The 19,715-nt window shown below is 39.4% G+C and overlaps 1 protein-coding gene and 1 long non-coding RNA gene across 2 annotated transcripts in view; both read left to right on the top strand.

Moving 5' to 3' along the window:
* LOC104588627 (signal peptidase complex subunit 2-like) overlaps nucleotides 1–19,715 on the top strand; it is a 30,229-nt gene that overhangs the window by 545 nt on the left and 9,969 nt on the right. Inside the window, exon 3 of the mRNA XM_010246646.3 lies at nucleotides 88–169. Coding sequence (XP_010244948.1) covers nucleotides 88–169 — 82 coding nt within the window. The remainder of the gene's footprint in view (nucleotides 1–87; nucleotides 170–19,715) is intronic.
* LOC148791692 (uncharacterized) lies at nucleotides 176–19,447 on the top strand. The gene is made up of 2 exons (XR_016076657.1): nucleotides 176–752; nucleotides 919–19,447. It is a non-coding gene; the product is annotated as an uncharacterized LOC148791692 (long non-coding RNA).

The following is a 19,715-nucleotide window of genomic DNA, read 5'->3' as shown; positions in this document are numbered from 1 at the left end:
ATTAATGCGTCTCTGCTATAGGAAATAATTTAGTGGTTCCGTGGAAGTACACCTTCAAAAAGTTCGTTCCTTCTTTGACTCTGGCAAGTATATTGTCTTCAATGGATTGTTGCAGTTAATCATCTACACGAAGGAAAAGAATGCGGTCCTTTTTACTTATCCACTCCCTGTAAGATTTCCTAATTCAAAAGAATTGTTGTTCTGTATCTCTTCTCTTTTACACTAGCAGATTTCTTTCTATTATTTATATGTCAAGACCTTTTAATTATCGAAACATTTTTTTATCATTTTAATTTAGTGGTTGATTCCTCTAGATGTACTGCATATATTTTTCATACAACTACGTAAGTTGCAACTTTTGCTTTGTGTTTTTTCTTTTCCTGATAAGTTTTTTTTTTGCCTTATGATATTCTATTGGTTCTAATAATTTCTGGGGACGGCTGATGCTCATAGGATATGAATTGGCAATCTAGATGAGGTATAGAGTAGGTTTAGCCAACATGATTAGGTTTGTCAAAGACTTAACTATTTTTTGGGGTGATAAATTGTCAAGTGATTCTACAACCAGCTTATATAGGATGGTGATGTGAGAAGCTTCCTAAACCCTCACTTCTGATCATGGCAGTGGAACGTAGCTAAGGGCAGGAATTTTGAACTGACTTCAACTCGAATTGGATCTTGATAGAAGATATTTATCAACCATTCAACTATTGAAGATGAGTTTGACAGGAGATTGGAACTCGCATGTGAAGGTCATATCTCTAGGTCTTATATTTTCAATAAGGAAATTTAACAGGGGGAGAACAAAGGTTGAAAATATATTTATCTACTCCTATGACCTCATTTAGCTGAGAGTGTGTATGTGTGTATGTTGGGGGGAAGGCTCATCATTTGTTTCTGATTATTCTCTTGATGTAGGATAGGAAGGTCCTACAGGAACTAATTGAACTGAGAGCTTAAAGGAATGAATCAAGAATATGAATTGCAGTTTTAGACGTTTAGGTGAGTTATCTAAGATATGCAACTTGACCCACCAAGGTTTTTGGGTCAAATTCAATAATCTATCAGTTTCTCCCTTAACTGATAATTTATGTAATCCAAAGAAGCAGGTGTAGGGATGGAAAGTTGCTATGGTAATTGGTATGCAGGCTTAGGATGGTGAGAAGTATGGAAAGTTTCAAGGTGTTCTCAGCAGCTTGAACAGAAAAGAACAAAGGCTCTCCATGGTGTAATTAATGTTAGACATCTGGGAGAGTGTTGGCTGGCAAGGCCGTGTGAACGCCAAATTTGAGTATGGAGGGCAATTTCCACCCAACCTGGTGCATCAGGGCAGTTTTTTTTTTTTTTTGTTTGAATAATGGATTTTGGGGTGGGGGCGGGGGTTTTGGGGTTTCAAAACCTGTATGTGTATGGGTTTTGGCTAAACACGACCCTCCCCAATCTGTACATTAAATTTACTAAAGTACCCCTAGTGCTTATATTGGTCTTCCAACACCTGTTGCCATCTACCTCCTGTGTAATGACATGTTTTGTCTTCAATTATTTGAAATTTTTATGTTACTTTGGTTGTTTGTTGCTTACATATAACATGAATTATTTCAATTATTGGAAATTTTAATGTTTGTTCATGTTATTTTGGTTGTTGTTAGAGTCGATAGTCAGGGGTATTTGAGTCATTTCATGGTAAGTGTCCCATACATAAAGAGGGGCACTATGGTCATTGTACTTTAAACTAGACGTCTATATATATTGTTCTGGTAGGCTGGGGAGTGAGACTTTTCTCTTTTGAGAACAGCCAAACAATCTCTTCATCTTCTCCTCTCTTCTTATCCTTCTTTCTCTCTTCTTCCTCTCTATTTTCCCTTTTATTTTAGGAAGTAAATCAGGTCTGATCGAATATCTAACAGTTGTTTATTGCTTTTATATAACAGGAAATAATCTTGATGAAAAATAGGAAGTAACAAGGAATTAGATGCGGGTTTTGGACCTAATCCACCCTACCCTCAAATGCAGGGTGGGTTTTGCATTTTCATGTGTGGGAAGGGTTTGGATTCTGAAAATCCAACCTGTTGCAGGTATGGTTGGGTGGTTTGGGGAGGTGGGGAGGCTTTGGAATTTGCAAAACCCTCCTTGAACCCACCCCTTTTTATCCCTACATTTGGGAAGGAACACCAATATAGGGAGCTATTCACAATAACCTTGCTTCTTGAAAAGCTTAACAGATGTTCTTTTTTTGAGAGAAATTAAGTGGAATTCATTAGAAAAACAAAGAGGTACAGAAACATTGGTCAGAAAAACAAAGAAGTACACGAGAAGATGTACAAAGGGGCAAGGGGAACCCCAAGAGATTACACAAGAAGCAATCTATCATTATACAACACATCTAAAAGAGCACCAAACTTTGCTAAACCATCTGCTACTAACTTTAGATCTCTGAAAATCCAGAGCAAGTTGACACTTAAGGGATCTAGTAAGTCTCTAGCCTCTGAAAGGAAATGACTTAGTATCTATGGGTCACCTTCTTTATCACCTAACCATTTTATGGTATTTGCAGATTCACCTACAATGGTTAGGTTCTGACTTCCCAAGTTTCTAGCTATTTGAATACTTGCGAGGGTAGCCATCACTTCAGCCTTGGTAGAGTCAGCATTTTCAATTGGTCCACTATAGGCTCAACAAATAAAATCCTTGTTGTCTCTTAAAACTCCTTTGATGCCAGCTATTGGACACTCAGCTGCCCAATCTACATCTTTATAACCCTCTATTTCAAGACTTCCTCTTGATTTTTATAATAATCCATGACACAGAGCCCTTTTCAAATACTATACAATCCTCAGAACTACATCCTAATGAGGAACTCAGGGCTTTTGCATGAATTGGTTGACCACACTCACTACAAAGGAAATGTCAGGCTAGGTAATAGTCAAATAATTCAACTTACTACTAACCTCTTGTAACTCCGAGGATCATCAAATTCTTCACCAGCATCAATGCTTAGTTTGATGGTGGGCTCAATGGGTGTTTTAGCTGGGTTAGTACCCAACAATCTTGTCTCTTCTAACAAGCTAAGTACATACTTCATTTGACACAAATTGATGTCATGCTTCGCTCTTGCAACTTCTATTCCTAGAAAGTATTTTAGTTTGCCAAGGTCTTTTGTTTGAAACTGATCATTACAGAAAAACCTTCAATTTATCAATCCCCAACTTATCACTACCTATAATAACAATGTCATCTACATAAACCACCAACAGAACCTTTCCAGTTTCAAATCATAGCTGAACACCGAATGATCAACCTAACATTGCTTCATATTGAAATCATTAACTACCTCACTAAATCTACCAAACTAGGCACATGGAGATTGTTTCAGTCTCAATTGCCTTCTTAACTCTACACACCTTACCATCCTCCCCCTGAGCAACAAACCTTGGTGGTTGCTTCATATACACTTTTTCACTAAGGTCGCCATGTAGGAAGGCATTCTTAATGTCAAGCTGAAATAAGGGCTAGTCATACATAGCTACTATGGATATCAACACACAAACTAAGCCTATTATGGAAACAAGAGAGAACTTTTCTATATAATCCGCTCCATACAATTGAGAGTACCCCTTGGCAACCAACCTAGACTTCATGTGCTCTATGCTTCCATCTGGTAAGTATTTGACGGTATGCACCCATTTACAACCTATAACATGTTTGCTAGGAGGGAGAGTGGTGAGCCCCTACATGTGATTATGATCAAGTGTTGGGAGTTCTCCTTCCATTGCTTGGCGCCACTCTAGGGAGGTGATAGCTTCCTAGACATTCTTAGGAATAGAAACAATAGACAAAAGGGAGACAAATTGAAGATGGGAAGCAGAAAGATGAGAGATAGAAACATAGTTAGAAATAGGATGCAAAGTACAACCATCGTTGTCAAGGCGACAAGGCGCCCTTGGAGGCTCGCCTTGACTAATCGCCAAGTAGTTTTCTATAGCATGTTATAAAAAACCTTTATATTCTTAATTTTTTGAGGTTATAATTATAAAATAGACATTTTTAAACTAAAATATTCATTTTGTGTGTTTATACACCAATTTCTTTTTATTATTTTATTATTTATTAGGGTTTAATCAACACAAACATTGCTAAATGCCCTTAGCTTCAATAAGAATGGTGTACATTATGACATTTAATGTAAATGAATAAAGTACATATTTGATTTGTGTTATTATGGTGTGTTTTTGTGTAATACCCTTAAATTGGATACTTATGAGACTCGTGTTAGTTTAGAATCTTCACAGCCATTGGATAGATCTGGGGAGATTTATCTTGCCAAGGCTGACACTGATGTATAGCCAAGTTGGTTGGACTGGCTTGTCTCAGCTGCTAGGGTGAGACCTGAGGTACATGCAGTGTGGATTTTCTTGAAGCCCTGAACTGGATTAAAATTCTAGTATTGCCCTGGACCTTGGAGATAGATGGGCAAAACTGGAATGTTACACCTGACCCCTAGACTCGATTATGATACTGCACTAGGTGTCGGATTTGGCTGTCTTTGATATGCCAATTAGTGAGATCCTTAGAGGGGGTCAAAACCTGGGTATGTTGGGACAGTCCAAGAATTCATCTGAGTGGGTGATCATAGTGACAAGATTAGCCCCTTTGTTGGACAAAGTGAATGATCAGGGATGCACTCTCTTTGATGAAAACCAAAGTTGCCGGCAACCGATTTCAACCGTTGAAATTTGTTTTGCAAAATATATTTATATAGAGATATACAACATATATATATATATATATATTATGGTTTCAAAATGTTTGTAAAAGGTTTTAATTCTCGGGATCCATGTGAGTAGAGAGTGTAGCACTGTACCTTGTAGTCGGGGGAGAGGTCCTCTCTTGTCGGGTAGTGTTTAATCATTATGGGCTGAGAGGTTAAGTGTAAGACCATTGAGGGTAATGCCTGATGGGTTAATCTTGCATCTGCCCACAGTCCTTGGGTTTTTATAAGGTGGCTTGACCCAAGGACCATTTAGTGTAAATGTTGGGCCCATTAAGAGCCCATGGTGATGGACTTAGGGGTTCACTGTCTCCTATAGTGAATTCGGCTAGGTCTTGTAACAGAGGCTGGGTTGAACCCATGTGGCTGATGTGTAGATCAATGTTTGGGTTCCGCGCCATACAAGTATATCCAATTGGGCAGCAGTTTGGAGGATAAGTGAGCACATAGACTTAATGGGCCTAAAGCCCAATTCGAACGGGCTTAATTAGATTAATTAAAGAGGGGTGGTTCTGGGATTTAGATCAATAGATAGGATAAGGGATTGTCCCTATCCACTCAGAGAGTTCAGATCCAAATAAAGATTTGGATCAGGAAACTCCTAATTAGATTAGGAGGGCTGATCTTTATCTGCAGATAAGATAAGGGATTATCCTTATCTCTTAAAGAGAGTCCAGATCCAAATACAAGATTTGGATTAGGAAACTCTTAATAAGATAGAGATGCTCTCTTTAAGGCTATAAATAGAGGAGCAGGGCGAACCTCTAGTTCATCCCTTCAGTTTTACTGATACAAGAGAGAAGATAGCATATAGTTGGACTGATGCCATGTTTTGCTCTTGCCTTCTCCTGTTATTGCCGCCATTACCAGTTCGATCTCCACCTGTAGGAGCGATCAAGAAAGGGTTCTTGATATCACCTTTTGGCAGAAAAGGCGATCTGAAGTCGTGCTCACTCGCCCTCCATCAGATTCTTGGTGAAGAATCAGGCTCTTGCTGAAGAGCCATCCTGCTGATTCTGCTCCACCGTACGTTGTGTCATCTTCAGTGGGAGCAGTCTTTGGTATTCTCCTTGGGCGTGAACACCTTCGTTGGGGGTTACTACTACTCCATATCAGGTATATTCCTGTCCTACCTTTTGGTTTTAGGTCTAGTCTGGTTTAGATTCAAGATTGATCATTGAAAATGCGGTTTTTTAAAATAGGGAATGTGATTCCCACATGGGAGAGAGAGAAATTTTTGAAATTTCGCTCAACCTACCTGCAGGTTTTGGCCATCCATATGATGGATCTCTTATCCCTTCAATAATTATAAAGTAGACATTTTTAAACTAAAATATTCATTTTGTGTGTTTATACACCAATTTTTTTTTATTATTTTCTTATTTGTTAGGGTTTAATCAACACAAACATTGCTAAATGCTGTATTGAACCTTCAAAGGCTTCAAAACCTGAACCAAGAAGTAACGAAGAACATAAAATGTTGTCCAATCAACACATTTTCTTCGTTTTCTTTACTAATTTTGTGTGTTTATATACTAATTTCTTCCTCTTCCACCTTTTCTTTTCTTCTTTTCCTGTAATAGAAATAGGGGTTCAGCCCCTATATTTCTTTTCTTTCTTCTTTTTCTTCTCGTGAATATGTTGGAATATGTTGATTTTCTTTACTTTAACATGAAATGTATACTTTTCTTATGAAAATTATGGATATTTATTAAGGAAATATGGTTATGGAACCTAGGGAACTACCCTAGGATACATGTTTTTACTTAAAAAAATCCATCGCCTAGGCGACTAGGTGACAAGGTGCCCCCCTGTCGCTTAGCCTCAACTTGGCACCTTGAAAACTATGAGTACAACTACATTTACCTTTACGCAAAGCAATGGGAAGATCAAGGTCAGGCTGAGAGGGCACTAAAGGGTTAGAAACGATTGTCGGATTTGTTGATAGAGAAGAGACGAGAGGAGGAGCCGGTATCGGTCGATGCGTATACATGTGCCTGAATGGTGGTCACTTAGTAGGAACCTACAAAGGAGGTGAAGACTTGGAAGCAACATGAATACGAGGAATGGGGCCATCAATAGGAATTGGAAGTGGGAGCACAAGGGGATGAAGAAGAAATATTACTACTTGTAAAGAATAGGACAAACTCAAAGAAGGTGACATCAGGGCACACAAAGGAACACTGAGAAGAAGGATTATAACACTTGTAACTCTTCTGTGTTCGGGAGTAGCCAAGAAAGGTACATTTTGTAGAGTATGCATTTGACTTGTCCACAGATTATGAACAAAGCATACACACCTAAAAACCCTGGGAATAAGAGGAAAGGGAGACAATGTAGGAAACAAAATTGAGAAGGGAGATTGACCTTCAAGGATAAACAATGGCATCCAGTTAATAAGGAAACGAGTTGTAAGAACAACATCACTCCAAAAATGTTTAGGAACACTCATATGATGCAAAAGGGACCGGACAATCTCAAGTATATGACAGTTCTTGCATTCAACCATCCCATTTTGTTGATGTGTATAAGTGCAAGAGGTTTGATGAATGATCCCGTGTTGTTCTAAGTATTCTTGAAACAGTGTGTAGAAATATTCTTTGCCATTATCAGAATGAAGAATCTTAATGTGAACACCAAATTGAGTGTGGATTTCAGCATAGAATTTTTGAAAAATGGAGAACAATTCACTATTTTCTTTCATAAGATAAAGCCATGTCATTGTTGATTAATCAACAACAAAAATTACAAAGTACTTATAACCATTGTATGACATAACTCTGTTTCGACCCCAAATATCAGAATGGACCAAAGAAAAAGGACTCAAACTACAACTATTGACTCTAGGACTGAAGGGAACCCGATGATGTTTCCCATACTGACACGACACACATTCCAATGAAGAAAGACGACACAATGACGGAACTAGTAACTGAAGACTCTTGAGAGATGGATAACCAAGTTTGCAATGCCATTGGAGAGGTGTAAGAGAGGATTGAAGAGCTACTGTCGAATCACCACCATCAAGATAATACAATCCACCGGCTTCATGCCCTCTACCAATTTTCATCCCTGTCTCGAGATCTTGAAAAGCACAAGAGCTAGGAAAGAAAGTTATAGGTTTGGTCAATTTTCTAACAAACATAAGGCTAAAAGGGAATTTGGGCACATACACAACTAAAGATAAAGATAATAATGCAATGTCTACTTTGGCAACACCACAAATGGGAGAGGTAGAAGCATCAGCTAAAGTAATTGTTTGTGATGTAGAAGATGGAGAAAGGGAGGAAAACAAACCTGGAGTCTTAGCCATATGATCGGAAGCTCCAAAATAGATAATCCAGAGTGAAGGTTTGAAAGCCAGACAAGCCATACCTAACTGGGCAAGAGTAGCCATATTCTGTTGGGAATACTCATCATCTCCTTCCCAGAGGCACTAGTAGATGTAGAAGGTGCTTGGTTAGTCTGTTGGGTATTAATTGCTTCACCACTTCTTATTGCTCCATGATTAGCCCATGTAGATCATAGCAAAAGTTAATGGTGTGTCCTTCCATGCCACAGTGTGTACACTTCCTAGGCCCATAACTATGACCTTTACTATGACCTCCCCCTGAGTCTCGATCTCCACTACATCCACCACCACATTGCAACATAGGTCTATGACAACCTCCTCCTCTATTTACACGGCCTCCCCTTCTCATCACTACAAAGGTTGATCTATTTGAAAGACTAAAACTATGGAACTCTTTGAAGATCCAATAGTAATCCTACGAAGTTGTGCAAACACCTCCTCAAGAGAGGGAAGAGCAGAGCCTCCTAGAATATGAGATCTAACTAGTTCATACTTAGCCTTAAAACCCACTAAAATTCTGGTCACATCCAGTTGTTCCCTTTGTTGTTGCTGAATTTTAACATCTGATGTCAAAGGATGATAAATATTGAGCTCTTTCTGAAGGTTCCTCATATTAGCATAATATTCTTCAAGTGTTTGATTTCGTTGTTATAAATTAAAATATTCTTGATAGAACTGATACACTCTGTAGTATTATATTTTCCAGAACAAAGCTTCTTGGCATGATCCCATATCTCCTTAGCCGTATCAAGAAACATTAAATTCACACTGATTTTCGGTTCCATAATATTCCACAACCATGTCATAATCTCTGCAAGTGTGCATCTTATTGTTCCCAATAACTATATCCTTGAGAATTAGCCCAGGGTTTTTCTTCTTTTACATGTTTCACCTTCTTGGCTCTAAGGAAGACCTCCACTCACTTGGCCCATAGCACATAATTCTCACATTCAGTTTGGTAGATCTCATTTGTACATTTAGAAAATTGGGGGGGGGGGATCATAACACTGGATTTTTGATCACTGTTCTCTCCTAGGGCTGCCATGGGTATATAAAAAGAAAGAAAATTTCACTTCACAGCACCACACTACACCACTACCAATTAACTACAACTGAAACATGTGCTGTAACTGATTTCAGCACTGTTTTCACACTTGACACTCACTTCCATCAACAAGAAACACACAGAAAATCACTTCTTATGCATACCTGCTAATAGACCAACCACAATAAGTCCAGAAATCCATAACTGTGCCCTTTTAGATCATTGAAGCAACACTTTTTACTGCTGACAGTAGAGGGTTTCTCTAAAACTTCATTGAAACAACACTTTCTACTGCAACTGGAGGCATGAATACCTCCCTAGACAAAAAACAACCACTCCTTTTTATTCTTTCTTCGATCATCTAGGTAATCACCAAGAAAATTCAGAATAGATGTGTTGGAAGGTGCTGGAAAAGAAAAAAAAAACTGGGAAGAAAATCAGGGCTCTGATACCATGTTAGTGGTTTGATCAGATCTGGTTTACTTCCTGAAATAAAAAGAGAGAGAAGGATGGAGAAGAGGAAGAGAGAAAGAGAAATGAAAATGAAGAGATTCTCCTCCAACAGATGGTTGGAAGAAGCTGAGCTTTGATGGGAGTTGTGTGGGTAATCCAGGCCCTTCAGGCATGGGGGGGGGCATTAGAGATTAAAATGGAAACATTATTGCTCTGTACTCTGGTCCTGTGGAGCAGGGTGATGTGGCAAGGGCAGAGTTTCTAGCTGCAGCATATGGGATTGAGAAGGCTAAAGAGTTGGGTTTTAATAGACTGATCATCGAGGGAGACTCAAAAATTGCGATAAAATGGTTGCAGAAAGGGGAAGGGGTGACATGGCAGTTGAAGAATGAATTCCAAAGACTTAAATGGATGTCAAGGAACATGTCAATTCAGGTGGGATGGGTTAGGAAATCTGCCAACAGTTTGGCAGATAGCTTAGCAAAGCATGGGGTTCAAAGAACACATAAGTTTTGGGCACATTTGTAATTCTTTCCGGGTCAGCTTACTAAAGCTGGCTTCTTTCACAACTTGTTGTTTCCTAAATTTTTCTAATTAATGAAATCTTTTCAGAGTTATTGATCAAAAAAAAAAGAAGAGAAAATGAAGAGATGGTTGAGCTGGTCTCCAAGAGAGAGGAAGCCACTCTCTCAGTTGACCAGAATTAATATATATTTGCAACATTAAGTACAAAGAGCTTTGTGCCCCTCTTTAAGTATGGGGCTCTCTACTTAACCTTAGACACAATAGGCAAAACAATTTTAAGTAAAATACTATGAAATGACTAAAATATCCCCGTGCTGTTGACTCTAACATTCCTTTCCTTTCTTGAAAGATTCTAGTATTCCTTTCTTCCCATAATGTCCACTTCAAGGCAGTGTTTTAAAAGGCGTGGGAGGCGTACGCCTAGAGGCGTGCCTCCAGGCAAGGTGCTCCCAAAATGCCTTTAGGTGTATGCTAGAGGCGCTGACACCTCTGAGGCGTATGCCTCAAGTGCAAGAGGTGTATGCCTCATGTGCTTTTTTCATGAGGTGTGCTAGAGGCATACGCCTCATGCACATCTTATATAAAAAGACAGAAAAAAAGAAAAAAGGGAAAGGAAAAGAAAGGGAAGGGAAAGAAAAAGAAAGGGAAGAAAAAAAAAAGAGAAAAGGAAAGAAAAGAAAAGAAAAGAAAAGGAAAGGGAAGGGATGAAAAGATAAGGGGAAAGAAAGTGGTTTGCCCCCCCTCCCCTTCAACTAATGTTGTGCATCTTTATTCTTCTTAATATAAAAGATTTTTATTAAAAAAAAAGATAAAAATGATATACCCCTTCCTCTTCATCATCCTCCTCCCCTTCCTCTTAAGGAGGCTTACGCCTCTTGCGTTTTGAACTACGCCTCACGCCTCTAGGTAGTGGAACGCCTCGCATCATGGAGAAAAACTTTTGAGGCCACATCTTTTCTATACAATGAAATGGAGAACAACAAAGGGAAAAGGTCCTTTAAAGGGGGTATTTCCCACTCAAATATCCTCCTAAAACTAGAGAAAATTACCAAAACAAACTTCGTACCTAACAAACCATAGAAATTGAGTAAGAGTGTTGTGAATGGCCTTCCAAAGTGTTGCTAGACTAGCCTACCTTGATACACTTGCATCCCACCCATTCTTTGAGCTGCCATGGATGTTTCCCACCACTTATGCCAACGCCTCTCGCTCTCCAACGGTCAATGCCAGAACCATTTCCCTAACATTGATAGATTTCTTGGAACCACCCTCCTTATCCTCAAACCCTCCTCTTTCCTTCTGCATACAATTTCCCACTTAATCAAATGATGCTCTTTCTCCTTGTTGTAATTTCTAAAGGAAGTCTCTCATTAACTTCTCTAACTTCCTAACTTCCCTAGGTGGTATCCTAAAGACAGACAAAAAGCAAGTGGGTACATTCACCAATGTAGCTCTTATTAGGGTGATCCTACTACCCAAAGAGATGTAATCCTTTTCCACGAAGCTAATTTCTTCTCAAACTTTTGTAGCAGTAGAATCCAAAACCTACCCTCCCTAGGATTTGCCCCTAACAGAAGCCCTAAATAGGACAATGACCATGATGAGATGGAACACTCAAGACACTTCACAATAGCCTCGACCTCCCTATCCTCCAAGTTAATACTTGCTATGCTGCTCTTTTCCAAATTTATTTTTCAGATTAGAGATTCTTTCAAAATCTTCGATCAACTCTTTTAAGTTTTTTACCTTCTCACTAACACCCTTCACAAAAAATCATCAAATCATATGCAAACTGAAGATGGGTGTTTGGGATCTGGTTCCTTCTTATTCTCTAACCCCTAATGGTATCTTCCCTATAAACCTTAGTGATGATTCTACTAAACACTTAGCTACTAAAGTAAATAGGAATGGAGAGAGTGGATCCCCTTGCCTGACACCTATGCAAGTTGGAAAGAAATCCTTCACCACACCATTAACCAAGATAGTGTAGTGATAGGTATTAACACTTCAAAGAATCCATCTACACCCTATCTCTCCAAACTCATAGTTCCTCAACACCTCTGATAAGAATTGCCAATCCACCAAGTCATAGGCCTTTTCAAGATCCAATTTACAGACAAAGCCTCTTTGCCTAGATCTTTTCATCTCCTCCACACCTTCATTCGTGATTAGAATATGATTTGTTATTTGTAGTGTTTTAATGAAAGCCCCTTGGTTATGGCTGATGATAGAAGGGAGAACTTTTTTGATCCTCAAAGAGAGCACTTTGGCCAAGATTGTATAGATACTTGCACCAAATTAATAGACCTAAAATCTTTGTCTGGTTGGCATTAGTCTTCTTAGGGATTAGAGCCAAGAACAAGGCATTGACTCTAGGGCTTACTATGTAATTGTCTGCAGATTCTTTAAAAACATCACCCAAGTCGCCTTTTAGCACCTCTTGACAATCTTCATAAAAAGCCATTGTAAGCCTTGGATCTATCCATTAGACAGACACAACTTGTTTGATCTATTATTGATATAGTGGGATTGGAGTTATTAGAGAGAGTAGCTATTGGGAGCAATTATAGGAGTTATTAGAGAGAAGGAATGACATTAAATTAAATAATATTAAAAATCCGAATGTATCAGCCTATACATACATAGTATTGGTCCATATTGGGCATGTATCGGCTGATATAGAAATGACTTGATGTGATGTGGGTTCATATCGGTCCGATACAGATGAAAAGAAATGAAGCCAAAGGTTTCATAGTGTTCCACGTATTGGACCCTCATTGGGATGGTACATATTGGCTGATATGGACTAATACTTTCTGAAATTTATCATCTTGGGTACAAGTTTCCCTACCTTTTATTTCAAACCATAAACAACCTTAGGGTTTATTGATTTTTTAGCAAGTAGGGTTGAAATTTGGAGGCTAAAATTAAACCCTCCAAGTGGAATGAAGTTATTAGATGTATGTAAACCATTGGATTGGAATAAATATCAATGTGTTATATTAAATAATCTAATTACTTGAATACCCTTCAACACCTATATAACTGGATCGGGCTTGGGTTCTTGAATGGTTAGGCTAGAGCTCAACCTGAAAATAAAAAAACACCTGACTTTCTTACCCCGGTCCCAGCCAAAGTTCAAATTATCAATACACCCCTGTGTATTGGTAGTTAAAACCACACGGTTTTGTTTTTTTTTTTTTTTCAACATTTGGTTTTTGGGGAGCTTTTTTCACATATTTTTTATTAAAAAAGAGGGGTGCCGAAACACCTATAAATAGGTGTATTAGAAGCCCAAAGAGTATAGGCGCTTGTATATGCCATATGTCTCCTTGATCATAGAGGGCGAAATTGGAAAATAGTATAGGCAACAGATTCTTCCTTTTGTGAAGAGAAGGGAGTGAGGTAGGATGGCTGATTGGCCCAGTCACGCTTGAATTCCTCAACTTGCCTTTCTTCTTTATTGCCCTCTTTTGCTTCGCTTTGCCTTTTTTTCTCTCTCTCTTTTTTGTGTCCCATTGATCATTTTTTCCCATGTGCAAATTTCTGAGAAAAGGTATCTTGAGGAGTTCTTGAGTTTCCACTTCAGCATTGTGACTGGGTTTTACCGTAGCCGTTCCTCATCGGGATGGGTTTATATGAAGGGAAGAGTTAACTAGTAAGCCCAAGGGGCTAACAAGTGAATCAAAGTATGAACATGGGTTATTAACTTATTTTGGCTAAAACGAACGGCTAAAGGAGGCTTCCTTTCATTTCAAAGGAAAGTATGTAGCATATACACAAGAGTCACATGTTCAAGCTTAATATTTTTTCACTTGATCAAGGTTAATTGGCTCAGGGAGATCTTCATCATCCATTCGGCTTAATATGAGGGCTCCTCCGGACAAACGCCTCATTACAATGTATGGGCTTTCGTATGTAGGGGCGAACTTGCCCCTAGTGTCTTGCTGATTGCAAAGGACTAGATCACCAGGTTGGATATCGCGTGGGCGGACCTTATTAAAAGCGCATGTCATTCTCCTCTGGTAGGTCTGTACATCTCTCAAGGCTGTCAATTGAGCTTCATCCAAGAGTTCCAACTGCTCATATCGCACTCTTGTCCATTAAGCTTCTGGGATTTTTGCTTTCAGCAAGATTCTTAAAGAAGGTACCTCAATTTCTGCGGGGAGCACTGCTTCCATGCTATACACTAGTAAGGGGTTGCCCAGGTGAGGTACGGGTGGAAGTTCTATATGCAAGTAATGCAAGGGGGGGGGGGGGGGAGCATATCCTGCCAAGACTTATGAATGAGGGACATCTTCTTTAGAATCTTTTCTATATTCTTATTTGCTGCTTCTACTTCACCGTTCATTTGGGGGCAGTATGGGGAAGAACGAAGCTGCTTGGTCTTGAATTGTGCACATAACTCTTTAATTTCTCTACCAAAAAAATTCTTTCCATTATCAGATATGATCTCATGTGAGACCCCGTATCTAGTGATGGTATGATTGCGGATGAATTGTTTCATTTTCTTCATTGTAGGATGAGCAATGGTCATTGCCTCTACCCATTTGGTAAAATAGTCAATAGCCACCAATACAAACTTGTGCCCTTCGATTCTTAATATCTGCCCCCAATGGAAAAACATGATATTCTAAAAAGTTCTTGTTGTCATAAAACCACGGTTTCCCATCAAGTTCTTCGTCAATCGTGAGGGTGTATACTTCACGCCAATATGCAGGTTCAGTATCATTATGCAAATCAACAAGTTCAACCTCATCTTTTTCTAAAAACCTTGTAGTTGACCCCAAAGCTACCAAGGCATCAGCAAAATGGTTGTCCTAATGAGGTATATAATTAAAAGTAACACTCCTAAAACTCTTCACTTCTTGAAGGCAATTATAATAGAGGGCCAACTGATCATCCCAGACTTCCCATACATTGAGCACCTCAAACTTCAAGAGTAGTTAGAAGAGGTAATAGCCCAGTTCGCGGATTTTCGTGAACAACATAATCGATCAGCACCGCCTCCTCCCTCTTCTACCAATACCCAAACACCAATGTCAGGTGGCACCTCAGCTAGCATGCCGCCCAATACACCAACCCCTAACACTACTTTTACACCCCCTTCCTTTACGTTCACTGCTTCATCACGATAACCCTCACCACAATCATCTTTCAACTTTGCGGAGCAATCCTACCACTAGCCTTCACCTCAACCAAACTTTAGCTTCGCAGAACAACCTTATTGTCAGCCTTCTTCTAAACCAGCCTTTCCTAAACAATCCTACCATCAACCCCCACGTCAACCCACCTTCAGCTTTCCAGGGCAAGCCTATACTTAGCCCTCTCCAACTCTTTTTGGCGAGGATGATCCCAAATTCACCATACCACCTTCCCCATTCCAAACCCCCCTCAAGGATGATGTGGAAAAATTGAAGGAAGAAACGAGGCAGGTCAAAGGGGTGCACAATTTGGGAAGTCCGGGATGATCAGTTGGCCCTCTATTATAATTGCCTTCAAGAAGTGAAGAGTTTTAGGAGTGTTACTTTTAATTATTTACCTCATCAAGACAATAATTTTGCTGATGCTTTGGCAGCTTTGGGGTCAACTACGAGGTTTTTAGAAAAAGATGAGGTTGAACTTGTTGATTTGCATAATGATACTGAACTTGCATATTGGCATGAAGTATACACCCTCGCGATTGACGAAGAACTTGATGGGAAACCGTGGTTTTATGACATAAAGAGCTTTTTAGAACATCATGTTTTTCCATTGGGGGCAAATATTAAGGATCGAAGGGCACAAGTTTGTATTGGTGGCTATTGACTATTTTACCAAATGGGTAGAGGCAATGACAATCGCTCATCCTACAATGAAGTAAATGGTACAATTCATCCGCAATCATATCATTGCCAGATACGGGGTCTCACATGTGTTGGTGGAAATTTTTTTAGTATAATTTCTCACATAACATAATTCACCCAATTAGACTAATAACTGGGTTTTTTGTCATTTAGGTAAGCCCCATTCGGGAAATCACATAGATATTCCCTTAATTACATCCCTGCTAGGGGCAGAGAAAACCTTTTGATTCTGATTCAAAAGTACCAATGAATAGGCTAAGTATGAATTTTCTATAGAATTTTCCTTTGAAAATTCTGGTATATATTCCCTCTTTATTTGAGAGAAAACCAGTATATAAAGAAACAAACATTGTATGCATAACAAGTAAATAGGTATCATAAAAAGCATGTTTCATCAATAAGGCTACAAATGGCTTTTAAATTAATGTTGTGTGCATTATCATGCTGTGAGGAACCATAATCAGCCAAGTTTCATGAACAAGGCTGTAGATGGTTTTTCCCCTCACACATAGGTTAGTAGGTTTTAAGGAACCATAATCAGCCAAGTTTTATGAACAAGGCTGTAGATGGTTGTCTCCTTACATGTATTTCAATATGAAACAAGGAAAAAAAGAAAATAAAAGGAAGAAAGAAAGGAGTGAGAGGAATTGATAGAATATGGGCTTCCATCTCATGTGAGAAGCACAAGGAGTATCATATTGAAGAGGTGTAGGAAGAACACAAGATTCCCTACCTTCTTCCTTTTTCTTTTATGCTCTCCACACTAATCTTCTTCTCTTTTTTCTTCCCACTTGTTTCTTAATGCTAGAAAGCCTGCAAATCAATTAGTAATAGCCAACAAAAAAGGCATTAGCCCCTTCTCCTTGTAGGAGAGGGGTTTATATTAGAGGAGGGAGGTGGTTAAGCAACTCTCCACGCCTCTCTTCTTAAAGTGCCAAGTGTCACCCCACTTAAAATGGGTTAAGGAGGGAAAAGAAAACTCTTCCTTCCTAAGGTGACAAGTGTCCCCCCACTTAAAGTGGTTAGAGGAGGGAAAATAATTCTCTCTCCCTTAGGGTGATATGTGTCCCCTCACTTCAAGTGGTTAAAAGGAGGGAAAATAACTCTCTCCCTTAGGGTGACATGTGTCCCCCCATTTCAAGTGGTTAAAGGAGGGAAAATAAATCCTTTTCCCTAGGGTGACATGTGTCCTCCCACTTAAAGTGGTTAGAGGAGGGAAAATAACTCTCTCCCCTAGGGTGACATGTGTCTCCCTACTTCAAGTGGTTAAAGGAGGGAAAATAGTGCTCTTGTTAGAATAGGACAAGTGGCATCCCCTTATAAATAAGTGGGACACATCACAATTAATTAATCAAAATGGATTTATTCTTTTAGGGCCTGCTGTTCCACTAAATGGGCTCTACTACAGGCCCATTAAATGCTTATTGTATTACAAATAAGCCCAAATAACTTGGGGCCTGTTGGACTGCATGCCCCTTTCTTTATTAAAATGTTTCAGCCCACCAATATGACTGATTGGGCTTCTAAGGAAGCCCTTTTTTTCTTCTTTATTATTATTCTTTTGAGCTGTGACTAGGAGTATATTAATAACCTGCTCCTAGTCCAGCAAACTCAAGGAGTTAACAACACGAGATCATATCTGATAATGGAAAGAATTTTGTTGGTAGAGAAGTTAAAGAGTTGTGTGCACAGTTCAAGATCAAGCAACTTCATTCTTCCCCATACCGCCCCCAAATGAGCGGTGCAGTAGAAGCAACAAATAAGAACATAGAAAAGATTCTGGAGATGTCCTTCCCTTATAAGTCTTGGCAGGATATGCTCCCCTTTGCATTACTTGCATATAGAACTTCCATCCGTACCTCAATTGGGGCAACCCCCTTACTCACTTGTGTATAGCATGGAAGCAGTGCTCCCCATAGAAATTGAGGTACCTTTTTTAAGAATCTTGCTGGAAGCAGAAATCCCAGAAGCTGAATGGGCAAGAGCGCGATATGAGTAGTTGGCATTTTTGGATGAAGCTCGATTATTAGTCTTGAGACATGTACTAGTTTATTAGAGGCGAATGACATGTGGTTTTAATAAGGTCTGTCCGCACGATATCTAGCTTGGTGATCTAGTCCTTCGCAATCAGCAAGACACTAGGGGCAAGTTCGCCTCTACATACGAAGGCTTGTACATTGTAACAAAGCGTTTGTCCGGAGGAACTCTCATATTAAGCCGGATGGATGATGAAGATCTCCTTGAGCTAGTTAACCTTGATCAAGTGAAAAAATATTATGCTTGAACATGTGACTCTTGTGTATATGTTACATGCTTTCCTTTGAAATGAAAGGAGTTCTCCTTTGGCCGTTCGTTTTAGCCAAAATAAGTTAATAACTCATGTTCATACTTTGATTCACTTGTTAGCCCCTTGAGCTTACTGGTTAACTCTTCCCTTCATATAGGCCCATCCCGATGAGGAACGGCTAAGGTAAAACCAATCACTATGCTGAAGTGGAAACTCAAGAACTCCTGAAGATACCTTTTCTCGGAAATTTGCGCATGGGAAAATATGATCAATAGGACACGAAAAAAAAGAGAGAAAGAAAGTAAGGCAAAGTGAAGCAAAAGAGGGCACCAAAGAAGAAAGGCAAGTAGTGGAGGAATTCAAGCGTGACTCGGCCAATCAGCCATCCTACCTCACTCCCTTCTCACAAAAGGGAGAATCCGTTGCCTATACTATTTTCCAATTTCACCCTCTATGATCAAGGAGACATATGGCATATACATTTGAAGGACATCAAAAGCATTCCCCACTCCTTTGGTGATGATGGGAGTAGAGTGAGTGGAGGGAGAGATATTACAAAGTAAGGCGTGGCCTGAAAGGGCGAGGCGAAAACCCAAAAGGGTGCCTCGAGTAAAAGCATCAAGTCATGGCAATATCCAATTTCGCCGGTCCGAATGAAAGCTGAAGTGGCTCTGTGGCGAAACAATTAGGCGACACCCAGACCTAGTGAAAACCTCCATGTGGGGTGCTGGGGGCAAAAGAGGGTAAAAAAAAGAAGCACCACATTAGGGAAAGGGTTGGTTAGCATGATCAAGACTTTTAGAGGTTCCTCAATCTCTTGTTTTGGTCGAAAGTAGGCAAAGGCGAACTCGATTCATCTTGCTTTGCCCAAGGAGCTTTCTTTCAAAGCTGCCCATTTCTTTCAGATCAAACCATCCCCCTTTCATATTTGTTTCCACTCACTCTGGCATCATAAAGAGAGCCTGTGGTAGACTCAAGAGGCCTCCCAGGTATAAGCTAGCTCCTTCGAAACATGACATTAGAGTTGGTTGCACAAACATGTTATTTAGTCGTGGGAAAGCTTGGTGTTCCAATGGTGTTTGGCAGTTTAACCAGTAGAAGAATCGTGATTAGCCAAAAGAAAAAGGACTGGAACATTTTAATAACAACATATGTAAAAAAAAAATAATAATCATTGAAAATTAAGAGTGCTTCTTGAGATTGTACTTTGCCTTACTTAGCCTTGGTTACCTTTAATATGGTTTTCTTTGTCTCGAGTTCACCCCTGATTCCATAAGGGTTTTTCCTAGGAGCGACAGTTTTCTAAAAGAATCATAGTATTCGTCGAATTTAACCTGATTCCATAAGGTTTTTACCTATGAGGGGTAGTTTTCTAAAAGAATTGCAGTTTTTGTCGAGTTTACCCTGATTTCTTATGGATTTTACCTAAGAGGGGCAAC

Source organism: Nelumbo nucifera, chromosome 5 (assembly GCF_055504915.1).
Source record: "Nelumbo nucifera cultivar China Antique chromosome 5, China Antique-T2T, whole genome shotgun sequence".
NCBI classification, from domain to species: Eukaryota; Viridiplantae; Streptophyta; class Magnoliopsida; order Proteales; family Nelumbonaceae; genus Nelumbo; species Nelumbo nucifera.
The sequence above is the reverse complement of the archived record's forward strand: the minus strand, read 5'-3'. Positions and strand labels throughout refer to the sequence as shown.